Source organism: Anser brachyrhynchus, assembly GCF_964034855.1.
Source record: "Anser brachyrhynchus genome assembly, chromosome: 11".
Lineage (NCBI taxonomy): Eukaryota > Metazoa > Chordata > Aves > Anseriformes > Anatidae > Anser > Anser brachyrhynchus.
The window spans coordinates 15,342,280-15,362,831 of record NC_137706.1 but is presented as its reverse complement, the minus strand read 5'-3'; the positions used below and the strand labels follow the sequence as shown (position 1 = coordinate 15,362,831).

The 20,552-nt window shown below is 41.9% G+C and overlaps 1 protein-coding gene across 8 annotated transcripts in view; it reads left to right on the top strand.

Moving 5' to 3' along the window:
* The window catches only part of AKAP13 (A-kinase anchoring protein 13), a 216,860-nt gene that overhangs the window by 185,986 nt on the left and 10,322 nt on the right, over nt 1-20,552 (top strand). For 5 of the 8 annotated variants that reach the window (XM_080607070.1, XM_080607073.1, XM_080607072.1 and 2 more), the window contains 17 exons: nt 1,313-1,484; nt 4,737-4,804; nt 5,875-5,941; nt 7,522-7,657; nt 8,623-8,735; nt 9,752-9,898; nt 10,406-10,656; nt 11,318-11,443; nt 11,550-11,667; nt 12,220-12,468; nt 14,690-14,766; nt 16,117-16,298; nt 16,385-16,467; nt 16,815-16,994; nt 17,637-17,798; nt 18,980-19,048; nt 19,964-20,034. In XM_080607070.1, coding sequence (XP_080463196.1) covers nt 1,313-1,484; nt 4,737-4,804; nt 5,875-5,941; nt 7,522-7,657; nt 8,623-8,735; nt 9,752-9,898; nt 10,406-10,656; nt 11,318-11,443; nt 11,550-11,667; nt 12,220-12,468; nt 14,690-14,766; nt 16,117-16,298; nt 16,385-16,467; nt 16,815-16,994; nt 17,637-17,798; nt 18,980-19,048; nt 19,964-20,034 — 2,271 coding nt within the window. The remainder of the gene's footprint in view (nt 1-1,312; nt 1,485-4,736; nt 4,805-5,874; nt 5,942-7,521; nt 7,658-8,622; nt 8,736-9,751; nt 9,899-10,405; nt 10,657-11,317; nt 11,444-11,549; nt 11,668-12,219; nt 12,469-14,689; nt 14,767-16,116; nt 16,299-16,384; nt 16,468-16,814; nt 16,995-17,636; nt 17,799-18,979; nt 19,049-19,963; nt 20,035-20,552) is intronic. The other 3 variants (XM_080607076.1, XM_080607075.1, XM_080607074.1) reach the window with 1 other exon arrangement.

The following is a 20,552-nucleotide window of genomic DNA, read 5'->3' as shown; positions in this document are numbered from 1 at the left end:
GTGTGCTGGGAGAGGGGAGACGTCAGGCTGGGTTACTAATGATTTGAGCCTGTCATCAAAGGCACAAAAGTTTCTCTCCTGGTGGCTGCTGAGCTCGATTCTTCTTTTAACTGCTTCATGGCAGTTGCTCTCACAGGCTGCTCTGCAGCTCTCTGAAATTTAGGTTCCTCCTGTGACAATATTTAGCAAAGGGCATGGGGCATATAAATAACAGAACTCAAAGATAAGCTCACGGGAGCCTTTGCCAGTTTATGGTTAAGCTTCTCTTTCAGATGCTGTGAAATCTTCAGTAGTAGTTAAAACACAGACTGGGAGATGAATAGCGTGATGAGTGCTTTGTAGGGTGGTATATAGAAAAAAAAATGGAGAAATAATTCAAATTTGGAGATTTTCTGTGGAGTTTCCTTTAAAAATTATACAGCAAGCTGTGTTTGGGAGACCTCCAAATCCATGAAATGCCACAGGAGACGTTTCTAAAATTTTTAGTAGCTAGCAAGTTTCTGCCTCAGGTAGGGATAGAAAGATAGGAAAAACTACTGAAAATCAGAGAAGTTGGCTGGGCTTGACGTGTTTCCAAAGACAGCTGAGCGGCTCGGAGGTGGAACTGTGGCTTCCGGAGGACAAGCTGATGTTTTCTGATGTTGCTGTTGTTCCTCAGTCTCTCTGTGATGCCATATTTTGAGGGTTTGTGAAAGATCATTTCCCCAAAAAGTGTATTTGCTTCATATATTCTCTTGGGGTGGCATGAAGCTGTTGAAGGTGTCAGAAGGAAAAAGGAGGTGGAAACAATCCAGCAGTGGTGCTGTACCATCGCCTTAGAAGGGCTTGCTTTCTCCATTGCTCATGCAGTTGAGAAGCACAAGTCCTGTGATTGGCTTAAAAATTAATCGTGTGGTAAGTTTCATACACTTCATACATGGTGTTTTGTATGTAACAAAATTCACTGAAAGTGCTGAAGAGATCATTTAGAGCCCAGATGAAAAAAAAAAAAAGAAAAGAGCTAAGTCATTAAACCAAGCAAATACCAGAAGTCAAGGTTGGAAGAAAATAGCTGCCTTCAGAGCAGGCTCGGTTTCATCTCTGCTGGCAAGACACTCATGCAGAGGGCCCTGCAAGTCACTACTATATTACTCCACTTCCGTGGGGGCCCTTAGCTGATACTTTTAGTCGAGAGCTGTGCAGACACATGGCCATTGTTAAGGTGTGCACCGATCGATATCGTCATAGCGCTGAAGGCAAACACTGAAGAATTTGTAACTAGAGGATAGACCTCTGCAAAGTGACGAGGCATTCGTTCATTTTCTCTTGGCAGGAAAAAGAGAAAGATAAAGAGAAGACTAAAGAGAAAGACAAAGATTCCAAGGAGAAGGAAAAAGATAAGAAGCTGTTAAATGGACATCTCTTCACTGCAACCTCCGTTGTAGCCCAAGCAACCTGTTACCACTGTATGAAACCTTTCAATAAGGATTCGTACTACTGTGCAAGTAAGTCTTGGCTTCTCCCCCCCTGCATTTGTTTTTCGTTAAATCTGATGTGGGAAATGTGAACTTGGTGCCATATCGTTCTCACGCTTTTAAACACTGGTGACGTGGGGCGGGAGGGAGGCTTTGCAGATGGTGATTCATGCCGTGATGGGGTGCCTTGTAGGGCTGAACTGAAATGAGTCACGGGTGCACAGAGCTGGCCTGCAGCCTCCTGCCTAGCCCGTGCTTGGACAGCGCGGCATCCCGCGGGGGTTTCTGCCCCTGCTTGTCGAGATGGATCAGTCAGATGGAGGACTTGGGTTATTTCAGCTGCCCGGTATGGTTTGAGGCTGAGGTGCTTCGTTAAAATTCATGTGGGACAGCGAAAGCCACCTTGGATCGTGGCTGTTACTGCCAGTGGAAGTCCCACACACCTGTGGTATATTGCTTCACATACTTTAGTTATCCGAAATACTGCTTCAGTGAGCCCAAAGTGAAAACATAATATGAAAAGGAAACGCTAGCTCCTTCTCCCTTTATATAAGCTATTGTGTCACAGACCGAGTGGCAGCTACCTGTATACATGTGAAGCACACGTAAGACAATGCAGGCCGTACAGAAACCACAGCGTGGGGTTTCTATGAGCTTGGTAGTTTTGTTCTTATTTCTCATCAGACAGTTTCGCATGCCTGTAACTCGATAAGGTCAGCAGCATTTATGTGGTCACGACCAGAATGGTGACTGGTTTGTGCTGCAACCCAAAATTATAGAACACATAGATAAAATGTCCTGTTCTCAGTGCAGCTCAGGACTCTATTCTTCACTGTTAGTAATATATTTTCTCCACTAGCCTAGAGACGAGGCAAAGTGAGTACAGGAATGGCTCTCAGGCTGGGGCAGGAGGCTCTGCCTCTGTTTGTTCAGGCTGGTAGATGACCAGTGCATGAAACATCTCAAGTGAGGGGGGGCAGAAGTAGCTAGCTGAATCCCCAGAGGCAATTCAGAGTTTCCTGAAAGAGAAGGGATTTCATTGAACTTGTTTGCATGAGCCATGCTCTGTGTCAGCCTGATGGGAAATGGAAAGCATCAACAATTACAAGCTTTCAAATGCATCCTCTCCCTTTCCCTACTCTACTTTCTTAACACGTTTTTAAGCCACTTAGAAAATAATCACAATTTAAATTTTTATATCCTGGCAGGTTAAAATAATCCAGCAATGTCATGTAGTAGCACAAGTTTTAGTAGAAATATTCTTTGTTTTCAAGGTAAAACGGAAAAGTATTGCGTTTTTTTTCTGCATTGTCCAGAAAATGAATGTTGCAAAGGAAGTCTGATTTGAGCCCAGACTGTTGTTGCACTCACGTCTGAGTGTGGTCTGTACTCACATCGCATCTTAAAATAGGCTACTCAATGCCTTGAAAATAACTGATAGACAGCAGCAGACGTTCTGTTGTTCCTGTGCTATTGTACTCTACTTTTTTTCTACAGAAGTGGCAGTGCTTTACTGCTACCATCACTGTGTCTCACCTGTCGGTGACTTTCTCTGAAAGCTTTTCAAAGGATTGGCTTATTTTAAGTCAATGTCTGAACCTTTCAGTGGCACACCCGCTTCCTGAAACAGCCAGCCAGTGCTGAAAGATTTAGCATGCTCCAAAAGAAACGGGCAAGCAAAAAAATGTTTTTAATGAGCCTGTTCTTGTATTATTTTTTGTGATCAGTGATGCAGAAAAGAAGCTTTTTGGTTTTTAATTATTAATATTAATGATACGGAGGAACTAGAGGAACTTCTTGCCTTCTGAAGGGCTGAATTAATTGGGGGAATAAAGTCCCTGAAACCAGATTTTTGATCTAAAGGATGCCATGAGAACTGCAAAATTCTTTTTGGTAAATAGCATTTATTCAGGTTTTCAAGGCTTGAGTTTGAATTTAAGGGTTCTGAATTATCTCACTGCCTCTCTTCATGTGATTTCAGTGTCAGACACCAGAGTGTGTTCTGTCTCTCTTCCTTGTTTGATCTGAAAAATGATACTGCTCGTGGGGTTTTGCAAGAGTATGCAGGTTTCTTTCTTTCTCTCTCTTATGCTCAGGAAGTTGTGGGACATTGATAGAATAGCAACGCCCTATGGCCTTACTCTTTCACAAAATATCAGAAGAATTACTGGCTTTTATGAAATAGGCCACAATTTAAGACATTTTAGGAATGTGAGAATAATTTATCAGTCTGAACAAGGACATATTTTTCCTCTTGTTTCATAGTTCTTTTAGAAATAATTCTGAGCTGTACACTTGCAAAGTGATTTACACTTTAATACAGTTCATGAACTGTATTTTATGTGTTTTCATGAATGAATAGAAATAACAGGTTTTCTCTAAATTCCTGAAACTGATTTGAATTGGAGCTGTGATCTTTCATCAGTCAGAAGAGTTAATGCTTGAAACCCAGTTATCATTTATGTATTATGAAAAACAGTGGTTTTGTGTGGTTTTATTTTTTGAAAACTTAGATACCCGGAAACATGCTGGAGACTCTCATGAAAAAGAGATGAAACATTTGCTCAGTGCAGCAAAAAGTGGCTTTGAAGCATGGTGCTCATTGCACTGGTGAATGTTGTGGTTTCAGCCCCAAACAGTGACTTCAGGCTAGCTTAGCAGGAAGTCCCTACCTCACTGACGCTGTCACCTGGCAGATGCTCCTCTTGCTTTTTCTGATAATACTGTAAGACGGCAGCACTCGGTTCCTGCTCAGTAGATCTGGGTTGTGATATGTCTGGGTCTGTGTAAAATAATTTTCCTGTCCGTGACCTGCCTTCTGTATCCCGTAGTCCTGGTCTTGATAAGAAAAATATTTGTATTTGAAGAGGAAATGTTGGCACTGCAATTGGTTTCTGTTCTGTCTCCTACTTCTGCTTTCTCCCTTACTTTTCTTTCAGAGGCATAACTCCCATCTTTTTCCTTTTCTTTCTTTCTTTTGTTTTAAGATCTGTTTGGACCTGGCAACGCTACCTAGCAGTGATTTTTAAAGAGAATTTCCTATTAATTCCATGAGGAAATCTTGTTAAGAAACAAAGGGCTAATTATCCTGGAAAGCAGCCTGTCTGCCGGTGTCTGTAGCTACTCATAATCTACACAGATAACTGAAAGTTGTAATTCTCAGTTGTGCTAGATAACAGTTCAGAATACGAACAGCAAAAACTGATCTGGTTTATGTGTTTTTTGTTTGCTTGTTTTTTGATGTTGTTTTTTTTTGTTTTTTTTTTTTTTAACTTTTGACAGACTGCAATGCAATTGTTCACAAAGGCTGTAAGGAAAGTTTTGCTTCTTGTGCAAAGGTGAAAATGAAGGTAAGAGAAATCATCTACTCTACCGCATTAAAAAAAAAAAAAGTTTAAACGATTTAGCATACATCTTCTAAAAGAATATCCAAAAGCTTTCATCTTGTTGAAAGAGCCCTGTGCAATAGTGAATGATTTCTCTAAGCTCTCCTATAATTTCTGGTACATGGGCAGTTGGTATTTTTGTTGCCCCTCTTGGAGAGCTGAAAAATATATATATTATAAGCTGGTTTTCTTAAAATGTTCTGGGTTTGGATGACTTCAGAATGACGTATTCATGTTCTGGAACTCTGAATACTCCAGGTCAGCACCACAGGCTGTTCGTAGGGTGCAGACTCCCTGCATCATTCCCTCCGGCACAGAGGGACCTTCGGGTGTGATGGTCTGTCCTGTGCTCCGGGTGGTCTGCAGGCTGGTGGACTGCAACGAGGAGCAAGGACAGCACACCACAGAGAGAGCAGCAGGCTCTGGGAAGAAGTAATGCACAGAGAAACTGTGAGGGTGTCCAAAACCTGAGACTAGATATTCCCAGAGCAAACACCACCCTTCTTGTGCACATTTAAGGCATATAAGCATATGATTAAAATAAAAAATTCAGGGGTGCCCTGCACTGGTAAATGCAGTATCTCTCAGTTTTTGAATGCTGCATCCTGTAATGTGGCATCGTGTGTATTTATAATGCATAATGACATTTATTAAATATGTATGCTGTTTATATGAGTAATATACAGAATTTGTTCCAAATGTGAGGAGCTTCTTCTGCGGTATGGTTCCCCAAGCTAGTTCATGCAATTATGAAGAAAGTAAGAAAATCTCCTCTGTGATTTTAGTTGTTCTCTTCAGTAGTCAGCCCTTCTCTTTCCATTTTACTCTTTACTGCACACTTCTCCATATGTTATTTTGCCCATTTCGTTGATTGTAACAACTGTAGCTGCTGAGGGTCATGCCAATATATGGAGAGGAGAACTAATCTGTTCTGAGGGATTCAGAAAAAAAAAAAGATTTTTAATTGTAGTTATGTGGCACAGCCCAATGGGAGAAGGGAGGAAAAATTACAGTGAATTTCCTTTTTCTTTCAGCCACAAAAAGGAATGTTGCAGGCACATGATACCTCTTCATTACCCACAGTAACCATGAGAAACAAAAGTAAGAAAACTTCCTTTACCTCTGTTTTGCTGATGGTCTGTATCTGCTGTTCCTAACTGTTGTAACCAACTAATACTTATATTATGAAAGATAAGCATATAAAAAAGCAGGTTTGTGAGCATTTTCTCTGCATGGTGAGCAATGTTTGGGATTTCAGAAGTTGTGCTAAAGTTGCACAGATAATTTATCTATTTTCTGCAGTGGCCCTGTAAATTTAAGCAAATGTAAAGTCATCAAATTTGGAGTAGCTGCCTGGCTGCTCTAGCTTTCTGATGACCTACAGCTGAACACTCCGTAAAACCTGGAAGATGCAGCCTGTGTTCACATGTCTGGCAGAAAAAGAATAGGAGTATTATATTAACAGAAGCTCTTAAGCTTAAAAGTTGAGAGGATGTTTGTTTAAAAAATATATTTTTAATCAAATAGTCTTATGCTTTGACGTAACAAAAATAGAAAGTTTAATTGTGAATGGGAGCAATGCTGACAAAATTTTTGTGGCTGTGCTGAGATGTATGCTGTGCTTCAGAGCTACCCGAAGCAACCAATGGCAAAGAATTGGAATGAAATAACCCACATAGGTTTAGTAGCATCCTGATTAGATAAGCTTCTTTAGAGGTAGCTTGTAGATCACTGTATGGAACCACACTGTGTGATACAGACATACACTCTGTGGTTTTTGTCATGAAATTCAGAAGTATTGCTCCAGAAACATATTTGAAGATGGGAAAATCTGAAATTAAGATGGAAAGGTTAGTCAAAGTTACGTGATGGTGTGAGATAAGGATTAGTGGTTCTCTGTACAGGTGGAAAAACCTATCTCAAAAGATTTGACCAGAAGCAGGCAGATGGATGTAACTGTAGGATCTCCTTGCCTACAGAAATTTAAAAAAAACAAAAACAGCTCAGTAGATTGCTTCATGTGATCATTTATTGAATAACATTAAATTTAGTTTCCAAAGTGTATGTTTCTGGACTTGAAGATTCCACCCTGCTCTTTTAGATACAGTGCAGTCAGTTCAGCAAAGGCATCGATGTTCTTTCCTGCCTGAAACACAGCAGTGCTGAGTTTGCTAAGAAGAGCTCAGTCTCTGCTTTTCTGCATAAGAACACTGCTGGACTTTGAAAATACCACAGGAAAAGATAACAGTTAACGAATTCACTTTGGCTGTCTTTCTATACAGCAAAACTGAAACTTAAACATATTGGGTCTAAAGAGGGTAAAGTTTTCCAGATACCTCTGATCACTCATGCTGCATTAATACTGTACATGATGTCTGAATTTTGTTTACAAGAATTTGAGGAACCAATTCTCAAATTTTCAATTTGAGGCAAATTCCAGAGTGCATAGGGACTTTGCTTTGACCAAGTCCTGCCTTAACATACCACAAGAGTGGTTAGGGAGAGGCAGAAAGCTCAGGCTTCCCTACAGTTAGGGCTGTATCTAACAGCCACTGATCTCCTGACAACAACTCTAGAGAGAAAAGGAGGTGAATTTTAAAGCCTGGTTTCATTAAGTCATTGTTGTTGCAGCTAGTAATGCAGTTGCATGAGCTGACTTTTCTCTGACACTTCCCTTGCAGGTTCACAACCTAAGGAGCGCCCTCGTTCAGCAATACTTGCTCCTGACGAAAACACCGTCACCTCAATATTCAATAACAGGAGATCACAACAGACTACAGCGCTTTCAAAAAGTGTCTCAATACAGAACATTGCAGGGTAAGGTTTCTGCCTGTGCACGTGCGTACATGGGGATTATCTGATGTGGTAAGGGTGGAGAAATTCAGATCTCATTAAAAATAAATTTGTGATCTGTGTTAAAGGTACAAAAGAGGATCACAAAACCAGAAATGCCCATATTATGTATGGTACCATCAGCTGTCTTCTGCACAATCAGATTGTCTGTGTTAGGTTTAGTTGTGGGCATGAGGTCAGAGGCATCTGACTTGGCCTGGTTATATCCAAGGTCACTTCATAGAGATGCTCTGGGATCCAGGAAGAAATTCTTGCCTTGGGCTTGGTACTGTGTGAGCACACATTTTTGCAGCTCAGGTATAACATTAACTTTTGTGTCTATAATGATAGGGTGGATGCACAGAGCTGCAGTCTTCATGGTGATTTAGGAATGCATTATACATAATTAATTACAAAAACAGAAGTAAATTACATTTATGGTTCCTATACTACCTGCATATTGAGCAATTCTACAAACAGGGCTATAGCATGGACTGGGATGTTCTAGACAACTGGCATGCCCTGAGTATTCTTGGTGAAATTTATTTCAGTCCAATTTTCTGATCTTGCTCAGAGCAACAAGTGGTAAAGACTCTTGGATAGCCTTTTGTATTGCATCTTTGCACTGCCTTCTCCGATGACAATGAGGATGGGAATCGACAGTGTAAAATGGAAAGGAGTGAAAAGGAGTTTCCCAAACAATAGAACCTAGGGGTAATTCTGTATGGAAGAAGCACTGTCATTCAGAACTGTAGGTCTTACAGTTTTCTGAGTCCTGATGTGTAGTTGTTAGAAAATAATTAATACAAATATATTTCTGTACCTAACTTTGCAAGACTTGCTTTGGTTTTCAGCTTGTGTTTAAAAATGCATTCCTCTGTGTACTTGAAAAGCCATGTGGCTGTTTTTTTGAAATCATAAACAATGTTTTGTGTTCTGTTCTTATGTAGAGTTGGGAATGACGACAGCTTAATACACACTTGGAAATTTCTGTCCCAGTCAACAGACTCTTTACATAAAATCAGCCGGGTGAATGAATCCATGGAGTCACTAGTTGATGAAGGTAAGGCATCCTCATAGCATTTATAGCAGCAGGAAGGTCTCAGTGCTGCTTTCCAGAAATAGAAAATCTATGTTGCCATTTCAGCACAAGTTTTTCTCTTTAATGGACAATTATAGTGCATTTACTGTAATGTTAGAATATTAGAATGATAAACTAAAACAAGGCCCCACACTGTAATTTCTTCAGCATGTTGAACTGTGGGAAAACATTAAGAAGGTTTCAGTTACAGTTGAGTTACTTGGAATTTAGCTTGAGGACAAACATTTCCTCTTTCGTTTTACTCCTCTGGCCTGTTCATACAGCCACATATTTTACAGTCTTTACCTTTTTCATGCTGATATGTTGGGTTTTTTTTTGTTTTTCTCCCCAGGGTGGGGAGGGAAAAATGCTATTGTTTAGTTTTGTGGTTTTAAAAGTGAAATCATTTAAATTAATTTCTTAACTTTGTTTTTATACATGAGGCTTTCTAGGATATAATCAGTATTCTTACATCTTAGCCAATATTTATCTGAAGAAAAAAAAACACAGAATGATATTAATTTAATAAGGGCTAAACAAGACCATGCTGGTAGAGACAGAGAAAATTACCATTGCTCCATAAATGGGCAATCTTTCTTAAAGAGGTGGATGGATGCAGTAGTGTGCAGATCTACCTGCATCAGTTCTAGCTTTCTAATCTTGACAACACAGCCTTTACATAGCTCTAAGTTCTCTTGATTTATTGATGTAAATGAAGGAAGACAAATTACACGTTGTGTGTTAAATAATCCCTTCTCTTTTATCAGAGCTAGAATTTGGTCTGCGTGAAAACTGTGAATTAGCAAATAGCTTTTAAAAGAGCTTTTCATAATCTAGTCCTTATGTGGTATAATTTCATATTACCATTTCTGTATGTAAGGAGAAAGTTTGTAATGTCTGTGGTATAACAGAGACAGCCTAAACGTAAATGAACAGACAGGAATCACAAATGGGATAAGTTACCCACATCTTCGTGACGTTTACATTGCTTTGTGAAGGTGCAGACATGAATGAAGGACAGCTGATGGGAGACCTGGAACTAGATTCCAAGCTGCTGGAGGCAGAGTCCTGGAGCCAAGTAGTGGACAGCAAGTTCCTACAGCAGCAAAACAAAGATGTTGTCAAACGGCAAGATGTCATTTATGGTGAGACATACATGGATGTTCATTCTTCACTCATTTTAGATGGTTTCTTAATATACGTACGTGCATGTATTTGGGAAACTTCAGGTCAGTGAATAGGAACATTGACTTTGATTCCTCTGTGGCCAAAGTTTAATTCTTGAAATTCTTAGAAAGTATGTGTTCAGTGAAAGCTTTGTCTTCCTGCTTTTTGCTTACCTGGAATCCATCAAAAAAATAAAAATAGAAATTGCTTCTTGCCATTTGTCTGCTGATGACATTTAAACTCAGTTACAGCACAGCAGCTAGATAGCAAGTCATCTCCTCCCTGATTTGAGAGCCATCCTGCGTGGCAGAAATGAATTATGTTGAGGCTGGCAGTGAGCTACCTGACATTAAATTTTCTGATGCCACTTAGAGAAGCCCAATTAGCTCACTTGGAAGAGCTTTCTAATGACAGCTTTTCCTTGTACTTTACACCCAAGTGTTCTACTGTGACCTTGTTTTTGACCTTGTTCTCATCCTATGCAGAGCTAATGCAGACAGAAATGCATCATGTTCGCACCCTGAAGATTATGAACGATGTATACAGTGCAGGGATGTTAAAAGAACTGCAGTATGATCAGCAAATTGTGGACAAGATCTTTCCCTGTCTGGAAAACTTGCTGCATATCCACAGTCACTTCTTCCAGCGGATTCTGGAAAGGAAGAAGGAGTCATTGGCAGACAAAAGTGAAAAGAACTTTGTTATCAAGAGGATAGGTGACATCCTGGTGAATCAAGTAAGCCATGGAAAATAACTTGCATTTCTTAGAGCGTAGCTGGAATCCAAACACTCCTGTGTTCTTGCTCCTCCTCCTCTTCTACTTGTTAGACAATCACAGCTGATGGCTCTTTACTCTTCACACACGTAACAATCTCTGCTGCTTCTTTTTTAAGCACTTTTTGCTCTTTCAGAGGAAGGTATAGTTATGAAAATTTATTTTGTTTATTTTATGGGAAAGAGAAGCATTCCTTAACAGGCTCAAAATGGTTTGACCATAGCCTGAAGGGTGGGCAGTAGACCACAGTGAAATGTGCACAGTGTATTTCTTGGTTGAATTACTGACGTGGTATGCAACTTTGGGTAGGTCCTTTTACTTTTCTTTATCTGTGTTTTCTCCTTTCCTCCTTTTATCTACCTTGCTCTCTTTTGGCTTTTAAGCCCTGTTGAGGTAGAATCCCAGATTTTGTATTAAGTGTGAATGCAGTGAAGTCACAACAGTCAGTTCTTTACTTCTTTACAAAGTCAGTTCTTAAATCTTTAGAGATTTAAGTGCTTGGTTCAGAAGGCTTTGGACTAATTTATTTTCTTAAAGCTCTCTTGAGAGACTAGCAAGCACTGCTGGGGTATTGCACAAAATGCTCAGTGGAAGTTGGACCTTTGTGTCTTGTGTCTTTCAGTTCTCTGGTGAGAACGCCGAGCGAATGAAGAAAACATACGGCAAATTCTGCGGTCATCACAATGAGGCAGTAAATAATTTCAAAGATCTGTACTCAAAGGACAAGAGGTTTCAGGCATTTGTCAAGGTAGGACCTGGTAGAAGAGAGACAGTCGATTGGAAAAAAAAAATTCCTTTCTGCGCTCTGGTAGGCGTTTTGCTACAAAATTGAAATTTTCATCTTTGTTCCTTAGAAAAAAATGAGCAGCTCCCTGGTGAGACGTCTTGGGATTTCTGAATGTATCTTGCTGGTAACACAGAGAATCACAAAGTACCCAGTCCTGTTACAAAGGATACTGCAGTACACCAAAGGTAGGACCAGTTCTTCTTTTCTAAGTCTGTATTTGCTCATCCAGTGTAAATTTCCTGGATCCTTTTCCACCGAAGTAGGTTTTCTTATGATTGACCAACTAATCTAGTCATTATCGTCTCACACTGCTGTATTGAGATAACTTGAGTCTTTATATCTCTATTTATATCTGGTTAGGATTAGTTGCTCAGGTGCCTTGATTTGGTTGATATGTCTGTCTTTAGCTAATTATGGAGCAACATGCTTAGACTCCAAAGTCTCCCAGTTTGCTTTTTCTGTGTAATGGCTACAATATGTGGTTGGTTTGTGTATTTCATATCTACTGTCTTGTATACAAAATATATTGGAACAGCCTCCAACCTCAGCCCTCCATGTGAAAGGTTTTGTGAAGCTCTCTTTAAGGGGGGAAAATGCAACCTGACTTGGAAAAATATTAAAAAAGTTATAATGCAGGAATTAGGGAGGGAGAAGACGAAGGAGGGAAGGAAGTAAAATTGGGAAGTTAAGAGTCCACAAGGATGAAGTGAAATGGAGATGTTTCTCTCTTTTCAAAGAAAATGAAGTGGAACATGAAGACTTGACTCAGTCATTAAACCTTGTTAAAGATGTGATTGCTGCAGTCAATAGCAAAGTCAGCAACTATGAAAAGAAAACACGTCTTGATGAGATTTACAACCGGACAGATAGCAAGTCCATCATGAGGATGAAGAGCGGTCAGATGTTTGCAAGAGAGGACTTGCGACATCGGAAGCTCATCCGAGATGGGCCTGTTTCACTGAAAAATGCAGCTGGACGGTTAAAAGGTAAGTCTGCTGCAGGGCACACAGCTTGCCCTCCCTGTGTGTAGGATTGCTCCTCAGATAGGCTTCTCCAACACTTACCTGTTCGTCTGCTATGAGAGGTTTTGACAGCAGCTTTCCCCGTGCTGCATACTCTTGTTTCCATCACAGTGTTTCCAATACCTTGTGCTGTTTCTGAGGTGACCGATAGCTGCTTTTCCACCCGGTGACCAGACGCCTGCTGAAGATGCAGGCTGCAGTGAGGTGCTGGGGCAGCCTTTGGGCCAGGAGGATGCTGGGGCTGCAGTTGTCTGGAGCAGTGAGTCAGATCTCTGTGGCAAAACACGCACGTACAGCGATTCCAGGAAGCGTGCTTGCTGAATACGAAACCCAGCCTCAGCTTCCTGGTGACTCTACCCGCCAGCAGCCCTGTACCTCCTTTGCTGCTCAGGCTCAGCGTTACCTTTCCCAGTTTCACTAGGCCTTGAGAGAGGTGTCCCAGGCATTTATTGCTTTTGAACCTCTCGAGCTGCTGACGCAAGCTGCTCAGGAGAGGCTGGGGAGGCTCTGGTGTCCCTGCAGCTGCCTCTTGCTTGGTTACGTGTGTGTCCATGTTTTCTTGAATTGCTTTTTGTTTATCATCGCATGGAAATGGTTTTTCTGAAGTGCTGTGCTCTAAAGTTCTCGACATGGCACTGAAGTTCTTTACTGAGTTAAGCACTAAATCTCCCAAGCAAGCCTTAAGCTGGGACAACAGCAGTGGTGAAAGCAGGCAGAGCTTTCTTAGGGCTCAGCAGGAAGGCTGGGCTTTCTTTCTTGCAGCTGATTCCTTCTTGCTCCCAGCATCAGCTGATTACACCAGGGTACTTGGGCATGAATGGAGATGCATAGTCTGGTGATGTGCTGGGCAGTGAGGCAGTGATAGGCGAAATTCCAAATCAGATAGGATTTATTTTGAGGTTTTGGAAACAGGAAGTTTACAGATGGTTTCCAGGCTCCCAAGATTGCTATTGATTTTAAATGGTGGATTAAGCAACTTATGCTGTGATTGTGAAATCTTTTGATAAGTACAGGCTGCATTTGCATTTATAAGTCATAGAAATGCCCCTGTCTGTAGTGCAAGCTCCCAGGGAAAGCAGGTCCTACAGAGAAACAGCGGAGCCCCATAGGAGAACAGCTGGTTCAGATACTTAGGCTATTTTATGGTATTTTAAGTGGAGCAGAGAGAGAAATTTAGAAGTTTTCTTGGATGTTTTTAGCATTTCCCCTTCTGCAGAGTGCGCAGAAAATATAGTGATAGAGAAGAACAGAGTCAACTGCTGACTTTTTCAAACCTCCCAGAGCTTTGAGTTCATTTTGCAGCTTTGATTAAAATTTGGTAGTTCTTTTTTTCTGAAAAGGATCCTGTCTTCCCAAAACAGAATGGAAGGGAAGAACCCATGGGATGACTTCACTTTTTGGTTTGCTTCCTGTCTGTCACAAGATTTCCCAAGTACATTACACAAAAACTCTTTGTGCTGAGGGGCATGGGTGGGGCCTTATGCTTGGTAGTTACAGTGCAACTTCATGATATGTCATTAGGAGACTTGGAAGGCTGTATGCGTACTTTGGGAAAAGCCTGTATTCTGATTTAAGATCCTCAGTTTGCTTGATATTACGCTTCCTTTTCCCATGAAAGAAAGCCAGGTCCTGCATCTCATGCAGGGCTATGTTGGCTCCCCTTGGAGTTAGCAAGGCTTGTATTTGTCTGCGAGCAGAATTAGTGGTGGCTCCTGAAGTCAGTATTTCCTGGGAAAGAAACTGCAGCTGACAAATGTTGCTGTTGCATGATAATTTACACTCCCCAAACTACTCATCAAGAGAACCATAAAACCCCAATCTTCCTGTGCAGATACTTTGCTCAAGGGCTAAAATATTGATTGTTTGAGAAAACAGCGCTTCTACTCAGTAAACGTCACTAGCTTTTGCTGTTACACCGTGTCCTACCTGTTAGGAAGCTTGTGGCTGGAGAGGAGCCCTCCCACCGAGGTGAGGGCCCTGCATGTTTCCTAGGGCAGCTCGGCGTTGCACAGCAGCACGGCCTTTCCAGGAGCTGTGCCTGCCAACCAGCAGATCGAGCAGCACTGCAGGCTGACCCAAAACCAGCCCTCACGCTCCCCAGCGGCCGGAGCACTGGTGTTATTAAAAGACAAATCTGTTTAGGAGTGGGCCGCATGGTTATATTGGTATTCTTTTCCTTTTGCAGAAGTCCAGGCTGTTCTCCTCTCTGACATGCTCATATTCCTGCAGGAGAAGGACCAGAAATATGTCTTTGCCTCACTGGTAAGGCTTCACCCTTTTCTTCTCCCTTGCTTTTCTGTGAGAGAGACCCTTGATATGGGTTCCTCAGTAAAGCCAGCCGTTGTCTGCTAAACAGCTTTGTTTTCCTGCTTATAACTGTTTTGTTTGTTGAGCAGGCTCCTTTCTTTGTGATTGGAAAGCATGTCTTTTTTTCCCCACTTACCCCACTCATGTTGATTTCTGCAGTGCCTTGGCATTGCTGATAATTGGCCTTGAAAATCTGCCTGCCACTCGATACACGTACTCATTTTCAGGCTGCGCAAACTGAAGCAGTGATCCCGGGGGGAAGGGAAGTAATGGGATAACACAAACATTGTAAAAACAAATCTTAGCAGAGGCTGATGTCCTAATATATTATGAACCACTGTGGGGGGCAGGGAACACCACTGCTGTAAATTCAATAGTAAAGCTTACAAATAAATGTCAGAAGAATATATTTGTAATGCAAGAAACCAAAACCACTCACCTTTGAAGGCAGGCTTCCTAAAGCACTAGACACACTGACCTGCTAGAGAAAGTCTGGTACCTAATTGGGCCTGTTTTGGCTGTACCTTGCAGACATGGTTTAGACTAGGTAAACGTTTGTGTCCTTTTTATTCTTTGAATGTTTTGAAAGCTGATAATCTGTTATTCTAGTTCCATCAATGAGCTGCACAAACGCAGGGCCCTACACAGAGAGAGCTGATACCAAATCACCCAAGTGTAGCATCCTGTAAAATGCACAGAGGTGCTCACTCATGTGCTGGTGACCCAGAAGCAAAGGGACATTTTAACCTAGGCAGGCTGATTACACAAAGACCGTAGCACACGATAAACATCCTTTTATATACAAGTCTGGTCCATCGCAGGAGTCAACTATGAGCTTCTAAGAACAGTAGGGTTTTTGTGGGATTTGAAAATAAGGTGTTATTCCATCCTACGGAAAGATTGTGACGATAAGGTATGTGAAGCAGCTGCTAGCAAGCTTCACTGAGTTTACGGAGCTCTGATATTAATGACAGAGTAGAGAGTGTGGGCAGGAGGAGATGAGATCAAAGGTCTGCTGGAGATAGAGCAAAATATGGTAGAGTTTGCAAAACCACAAATTCAATTTTAAATTACTTTCCTGTTGAAATAGAGCAAGGTGAAATTGCTTTTTCTAGAGGACTAACGGAGGAAAACAAGCCTTTCCCTGTTGTGTGACCCCATCAAAATGCTATATTTTTTAATTAGCCAGTAGCTTCAAAAAATGTTTACAACCCAAGAGAGGCAGCTGTGTTGGTAATGGGACCTTTTGAATGTTAGTTCATATCTAACTTTTTGCCCTCCTCCACCATTTCTTTCCATCTGAAGGACCAGAAATCCACTGTGATCTCTCTGAAGAAGCTGATCGTACGAGAAGTGGCTCATGAAGAGAAGGGTTTGTTCCTGATCAGTATGGGTGTAAAAGATCCTGAAATGGTAGAAGTGCATGCCAGCTCCAAAGAAGAGCGTAACGGGTGGATAGAGATCATTCAAGACACGATAAACACCATGTAAGCTACCAAGCTGCTCTGGAAAGGCAGGTGATACACATAGTCGTGTTTTGGTGCTTATTGAGATGTGTGTCTCTCTCATCCAGGGATAAGGATGAAGATGAAGGAGTTCCTTGTGAGTCTGAGTTTGAAAAGAAAGTGTCAGACACGAGAGTCAGAGCACTGAAAGGTAGGAAACTGCCTGAGACAGAAGGGCAGAGCTTGAAAATTGTTCTGAAAAAAATGACTGCAATTGTCGTGTTAGATTTTGTGACCCTTTTTCATATGCATGGTTGAGCTATGACTTCTTCCAGAACAATGAGGGCCCTGCATCCAGCAAATAGTTGCAATCCATATTTACACCTCGTTTGCGTTAGAATTTTCTGAGCCTGATGGGTGCTCTTGCTGTGCAAGATTGAGCCGAGGCACAGTTGTGTCATCAGGTTCCACTAGATGGGGCCAATATCTCAGGAATCGCTCTGCTTCCTTGCTGAAGCTTTTTCTGTCTTCATCTCTGTTTTCTGTTCACCCCCACAGAACAACTTCATCAGAAGGATAAGCAGATCCTCGTCTTGCTGGAGGAAAAGACCAAGATCTTCAGGGACATGGCAGACACCTCTGCTCAAGAGGACATGCCAGGCTCCCAACTGCTCTTCAGAGCCAACACTGAAGAGGCACCAAAAGGCGAGGCCATTATGAAAACTGCAATAAATGAAGGTGAGCAAGTCAGTGTGACACATTAGTTACACTAACCAGCACGCCTGCCTTCAGTGAATACATCAATTCTCAAGCACCGTTTTTGCAGGGGAAGCCTTCTTAATCCAAGTGAAAGAATAATAGCATAGATCAGGAGATACTGCTACTCATGGTATTGTGTTAGGGACAGGTAATGAGGATCAGGAAAAGAAGCAGGTATTGGTGGCTGTTGAAAGAAGGCAGAAAAGAAGTCTTAGCACAGTAAACAACCCTGCACTGAATCTGAGCTGGGATCAGGGGCAGCCCAGGATTTCGTACTTGTGTGAAAAGTGGACCATACTGTATTTTGCTGTGCTTCAGGCTCAGCAAGGATTGAAGGGGGACTCAGATTCCAGCAGGCATTTTTGGTACCTGCAAGAAACAAGCCAGTCTGTTGGCAAGGTTACATGAAAACTTGAGCAACTTTTCAGTGTGATTTTTGGAAAGGGTAAAAATTACTAAATGCTGTTGTCAGAGTGAGTTTTTGCAGGGGGGACATGTACTGTTCATGTCATTGTCATAGAAACATGAGTTCTTAGTATGCAAAAGCATGTGAAGGTAGGGATGAAAATAGCTCAGAAGCTGATCTTTCACAGAGATATTTCTGCTTTTTTATCCTCTCAGTTGAACTGCTGCAAGACCTGGTAAACAGGAGCCTGGGCTGTGCCCTCGGGCAACAGGCTAGCACCACCATTGACCAAGAAGGAGGAGTTGGCCCCATCTCTCTTCCTAGAAGGGCAGAAACTTTTGGAGGATTTGACAGTCATCAGATGAACGCCTCCAAGTGTGAGTAGTTACATGTGCCCACAGCACCATTTGTTAATGATATTTAATGTCATCAAGTCCTCTTGCTTCTGAAGGACTTCAGCAGCTGGTGAATTTGGATTTCCCTGCTCTTCTGCAATATCAATAGTTAAATTAAATATCAGATTAGGAAAAAAGCACAGGTACGGGTAGAATGGTAGTTGTTGAGACCCCACAGCTATATGAGGATTAAACATCTGAACTCTTTGCTTCTCTCTCTCCATGTTTTTTTAAATCATTCTTCCTTCTTCATTTTCATGCTACATGAAAGCATTTTTCTTTATAGATTAGTTTCTTCATGATCTTCTTACTGAAGTGTCCGCAGCTCTGTTCTTCGTTCTTCAGTTATCTTACAGCAGGAGCCTCTTCATGCTGTTGCATTTGCAAATGGATGAGAATATTGCTGAATCCAGCACCTTCTCCCCTGGCTGTGCTCTCTATGCATTTGTGTTCCACATACAACTGCATGTGTTATTCCTGCAATTAAGTCTCTCCCAAGCTAATGAGTGAATATTTATTTCAGCTGCATAGTTGGCTGCTTCCCAATGCTCGCTTTCTTTGCCCTAGTCATCAGAAACTTCCCTGTCCTCAAATTCCTTTCTCTGTGGTCTCTCTCACACTCCCGATACAGCCAGTTTTGCTGTGCTAGTGTCTGTCTCAGCACTGGGATCGTTGGACCCCATCTGACCTCCTGCATTAAAGGAGCAGTGTTAGCTCCAGACAGTCAGACAGGAGAAGTATGTAGAGATTTTCCCAGCTATTGGAAAGCTGCAAAGCTCTCAACAGGCCTTGTCATCATAATGACAAATATATTCACACTGAGGGCTGGAGAGGGTTGTTTAGGGCTGTGCCTCACTCTCGCAGTGATGAATGGGACAACCTCAGGCTGTTTGCTGCCCAGCACTCCCCCTTGCACTCTGATTTTGTTGTTTTTTGGTGTTTGTTGTTGTTGTTGTTTTTCTAGAAATAACCTTTATTGAATGAGATTATAATTCAATAGTTATAGGTTCTTGGGAGATTTGGGGAAAAGAAAGCAGGGCGTGTTTGTTCAGCTGTGGGCCAGGAGGCATGAAACCTGGCTTTCATCTCCAGTTCTTCTGTTCACAACCTGTGCAACCTTGGGCAAGGCTTATAACCAGACTCCCCTTCGTTCTCCCCTCCAGCAAAACAGAAGGGAGGTGTGTCCTCCTGCAGAGAGGTGGAAGGTCCCAGGACGTGGCGCAGGAGAGAAGGTCTGTTAGGAGGATGTGAGGGTCAGCCTTTAATAGCAAAGCCTGCCTGGAGGGTGGCGGGGGGAGAGGGCCTTTGCAATAGGTGCTGTGTCCTTCATGCTGCTGCAAATACAGGTGTAAGTCAAGTCCTTTATCATTAGAAGAGAAGAGGTAGGGGGGTTACCAGTGCAAGCAAGGAATTTCCCCATGGGCTGCATCTCAGCTGGCAGAGGGAGTGTGGTCTTGGCAAGAGCTAGAGGACCAAAGAGCTTTGTGACTTCTTCACACGCTGCGAGCAGAAAGAACGTGTTCTTGGGCACAGAAGGTGGAGGGCTGCATCTCTCTTGGCCCCACAAGTCAGGTCAGTCCTGCTTGGGAACACTGATGTGAGCCATGCAGGGAGAAGCCAGAAAGAGAAGTCCAGTGTCCCTTTGAAGATAAAGGTTTCTGATAACCAAGGCTGTAGAAAAACTGTTAGCATAAAATTACACACCAGTATTGCACAGCAGTCTAACCCAGCTGTAAATTGCATTTGGACAGAGAGGCATTGAAACTGTATCTGCAATAATATACCCTGAGATCGTATTGTTATTTTTCTCCATCTGCTCTTATTCTGCCTCATAACTTCTCAGCTAATGTTCTTTTGGAGTAGAAAACAGTCTGGGGGCTAGACAGAGCACAAGCTAAAGGTGTGTCATCAGCACATTGTTTGAAACCAATGTCAGTCCTCCTCTGAATTCAGATCCCCCTTTTCTGGTGGAACTGGCAGGTTCTGTATATGGAGGGAGCAAATGCATTTAGTTAAAGTGTGAAGAGCTCTCTGGCCCCTGTTGTGAAACATCTCAGTTCCCTGTATTAAATTTCTCAGACACTAGCAAGTTCATCTGTGGCTTAAAATGCTGAATAACCAGTTTCAATGCTGGCTTCTTCCTTTAGGTGGAGTGAAGGATGAAGGTGACGATGCTCAGGACCTTCGGAGAACAGAGTCGGACAGCATTTTAAAGAAGGTATCACTTGGTTTATCTGTCTGCTACCACTCTGAGTTCAAGACGGTGACAATTCAAGTCTTGAAAAATGCCTGAATTTCTTGGCAACTAGATGCATCCTAATAAGTTAAAATAAAATTGGATGTATGGAGTTAAAAATGGTTCACTGTAGCTAAAATCCTGACTTGAAAACCATTTCAGATCAGTAGTATTCCTTTGTGGCAGAGGTTATCTACCATCTGTCTGCAGATCAGCCAAAGCATGTGTTTAATTATGCATCATTATTGAAATGACAAGGTCAGGTATAACCTTGCACCTATTCTTGCTGTGGATTGATTCATCGTGTAACTCCAAAATGATACCTAATTAACATTTGATGTGATATGATTTTAACTTGCCTAAAAAACATATACGAATTGTCCCAGAATGAAACAGGGAGGTGGGGAGTGGGGGGTGTTTAATGTGTCTGTCATTAGTTCAGCTTCAGAACACATTTGCTGTGATTTCTCATTTGTCCTCATATTAAGTCTGTGTGATCT